The following is a 3,306-nucleotide window of genomic DNA, read 5'->3' on the forward strand; positions in this document are numbered from 1 at the left end:
GAGCAGGTCTTGTCGGGGGAGCATGCCAGTTTGCTGCAGCCGGCCTTTGAGCTGCTCTGTAGTACTTTCCCTGTCTTCTGAGGGCGTCCCCAGCAGTAGCTCCACTTGGCATTTGTTCCCTATCTGGCTTTTAAGTTCCCGGGAGGCTCTAAGAGGGCAAAGACTTTGTGTTGCCTGAGTGGGAATGGGGGTTGGGGGAAGGACGAGGGTATCCTAGGTTCTGAACCTCTCTGCTGTGCTCTGCTTTGTGACCTTGAGATCTCTCTGGGCCTGGGTGCTGCAGGGCAGAGGGCCCAGCACTGTCTGTGCCTAGCACTGACTGACTGATAGGTACTTATCAGGTGTGCGCGCAGCTGTGGCCCCAGGCCTCATTCCTGGATAGGGTGAACATCATCCTGTGAGTTATACAGTAGCAGTTTAAGGAACACTTCAGACCCAGGACTGCCAGAGTCAGTGCAGAACCACTCTCACCCTGGCCTTGATTAGAGGCTTAGTAGAGGAGAGCGCATGAGGTCACACCCCAGCCACCTCAGCACTTCTGGAGTGTCCATGGGGAGAGGCCTTTGATGTGGCTAAAGGGGACCCAAGGCCACTGGTGTGTGAGAGTAAGGACCCTGAGAAGACCCAAAGGTTGTATTGTGACTGTGACAGGACACTCCCTGAGCTCCTGTCGTAGGTGGCAGTAATTAAAACTAGGGACCTAAGAAATGAGAAGTAGGTATTCCTGGGATGGACCCAGTGCATGGCTTTGAATTCCACGAGGACAGACACGTGTTTTTTACACGACAGGAGCCAACCTCAGAGTCGTCAGCACCCTGTCTGTGGGGTTGGACCACTTGGCTTTGGATGAAATCAAGAAGCGGTGAGTATAGCTGGGACTCTGGACCGGGCCTTCAGCCTGGGGTGAGGCCGAAGCAGAGCAGGCAAGAGGAGCTCTCTGCTTGCCTGGTGTTCTGTGCCTCCGAGAGAGTGCCAGGTGGCCCATGCTAAGTAGCCACAACTGCACAAGCCACTTAAACCCAGACAGCTAGAAGCCGTGGTGACTTGTGACCATACCCTGACGTGCTTGCTATCCTTTCTGATCTCTGTGATACCCTGAAAGAGGAAAAGGCCAGCGTTATTATTTCCTTTTCCAATGAAGAAGTTCAGGACAGTTAGGTAGTCACTCGCTGCAAACTTTCAGCCCTGATCCTTTATTTTCATATACTCCCCAGTGGGCAATATGATGGTATTGAGAGCCGTTTACAGTTCTGAGCTTCCTGGCAGTCAGAGGAACATCATGGTAATGACCCATTGAGAGACACCGGTGAAGGGGCTTGAGGCCGATGTTACAACCAGATGTTTGCTTCCTAGCGGGATCCGGGTGGGCTACACACCAGGTGTCCTGACAGATGCCACTGCAGAACTCGCTGTCTCCCTCCTACTCACCACCTGCCGCCGGCTGCCAGAGGCCATAGAGGAAGTAAAGAAGTAAGTGGATGCCTGGCCAAGTCAGGTGTGCTCAGCAGTGAGGCCTGAGCAATCGGCAGCTAGCTCCAGATAAGCTTTGTCCCTGGAGTAGGGAGCTGGGCTCAACTAAAATAATTAAAGCACAGGCAGAGCTGCATTTAAAGGGAATGGGATGGGAAGCCATGACAGATGAGGCTAAGGGAGGAACAAACTCTGATGACCTGGGAACAGTGGTGTGGATCCTGGAGCTGGGAGTGTAAGGCTGCACACCCCTGATGCTGAAGTTGACAAGCGAGAGAGGACTAGCTTTGAGAGTCAAGGCAACCACACCACACTTGAAGCATGGCTCTTCAATGTGAGGAGCAGGGATCTTTCTCGATAATGCCCAGGGGCATCATGTGGGAGACACAGTGGGCACAACAGGTGCAAGGGTTCTGGGTGAGAAGCCTGAGTCTGCCCACGCAGGGTCACAGTGTGCACCCTGGGGACCAGCTTTTGTGTTGTGTGAGTCTAGAACTTGTTCTGAAACCCCAGGTCTAAGTTTGCTCTGCACTCTTCAGTGGTGCAGCCTCAGGCAGGTCAGCCTTCTTCCCTCCACCTACGCTTCCTAGCTCCCCGGTGACCTTACTTCCCGTGTCCCTGTTGGCTCCAAAAGAGCCATTCATTTGTCAGCCACTCTTGCCCTATAACCTGGAAGCAGATTTAGCTTCAGAGTGCTCCAGATACGGGTCCCGTGTGGTCCCTCATCTCTTGCCAAGGTCTGGCTTCTCACCACCCTTCTCCCCACAGTGGCGGCTGGAGCTCCTGGAGCCCCTTATGGATGTGCGGCTACGGACTCTCGCAGAGCACTGTTGGCATTGTGGGGCTGGGGCGCATAGGTGAGGCTCCCACTGCCCGCTCCTGGCTTTCCCTTTTGGTTGAGACCCCAAAGCCTGGACAGTAGGTATCCTCTGGAGAGGCTGTGCATGTGGCTGAATGAATAAAAAGGCAAACTCAACTCTGGCTTGCAGGAGCAGCCTGTGAGAGCCAGGGTTCTTCTACTAATTAGCACAAAGGCTATAAGATGCTCAGCTGGCCGTGGAAATTGAGCTACTGTGGGAAAGCCTGCACCAACCTTGGACCCCGGTTCTGGAAGGCGGGCTACTTCCCACTCTGGAGTTAGCAGCTGAGGGTCCCCTCTCCTTCGGTGCTGTCCCTTCAGAAGCCTGGTGGGAGCTAGAGTGTTGTCATCCTGCCTGAACAGAGGCAGCCTAGGGGTGGGAACTGAAGGTGACCTGTCTGGACAGCCAGCAATCCTTGCAGCTTCTTGGAGGAGTTCAGTAACCTGGGGTGTGTTCACGTCTGAGAACCCAAGTGCCCACACCTATATGCCTGCATGAAAAACTCTGGTAGGTCTTGTGGGGCAAGTTGGCAGCTGGCAATGCCACCAAAAGTCAAATGAGGAAAGGCTGCATTCCCAGAAGTAGAAAGCTCAGAAGGAGTGAGGGGACCTCTTGAACCCCTGTCTTCAGAGATGCCACATCCAGTTCTTGGAGGAGGTCAGTAAGTGACCATCAAGATGACTGGGACCATGGGAAGCCAGTGTAAGCCAGTCCTCCTACAGAATGTGGCACTGCCTCTAGATCCCTGAGGGCAGGGTACTGGCTGGGGACTAGTCACACTGGGACAGCCTAAGCTCCACTAAGACAGAAAAAGGACATACCTCTATGGGTCACCTGCACTTGCCCTCTGGAAGGTGGGAGCAAGCCATGGGTTCCTTGTCTCCAGGTCAGGCCATTGCTCGACGACTGAAACCGTTTGGTGTCCAGAGATTTCTCTACACGGGGCGCCAGCCCAAGCCTCAGGAAGCAGCAGAGT

The 3,306-nt window shown here is 54.2% G+C and overlaps 1 protein-coding gene across 1 annotated transcript in view; it reads left to right on the plus strand.

The window, feature by feature from the left end:
- Window positions 1-3,306, plus strand: part of Grhpr (glyoxylate and hydroxypyruvate reductase) — a 9,402-nt gene that overhangs the window by 1,578 nt on the left and 4,518 nt on the right. The window contains exons 3-6 of the mRNA XM_031377280.1: window positions 790-862; window positions 1,354-1,470; window positions 2,239-2,327; window positions 3,217-3,306. The exon at window positions 3,217-3,306 is cut by the window's right edge and continues 33 nt beyond it. Coding sequence (XP_031233140.1) covers window positions 790-862; window positions 1,354-1,470; window positions 2,239-2,327; window positions 3,217-3,306 — 369 coding nt within the window. The remainder of the gene's footprint in view (window positions 1-789; window positions 863-1,353; window positions 1,471-2,238; window positions 2,328-3,216) is intronic.

Source organism: Mastomys coucha, unplaced genomic scaffold, assembly GCF_008632895.1.
Source record: "Mastomys coucha isolate ucsf_1 unplaced genomic scaffold, UCSF_Mcou_1 pScaffold18, whole genome shotgun sequence".
Classification (NCBI taxonomy): domain Eukaryota; kingdom Metazoa; phylum Chordata; class Mammalia; order Rodentia; family Muridae; genus Mastomys; species Mastomys coucha.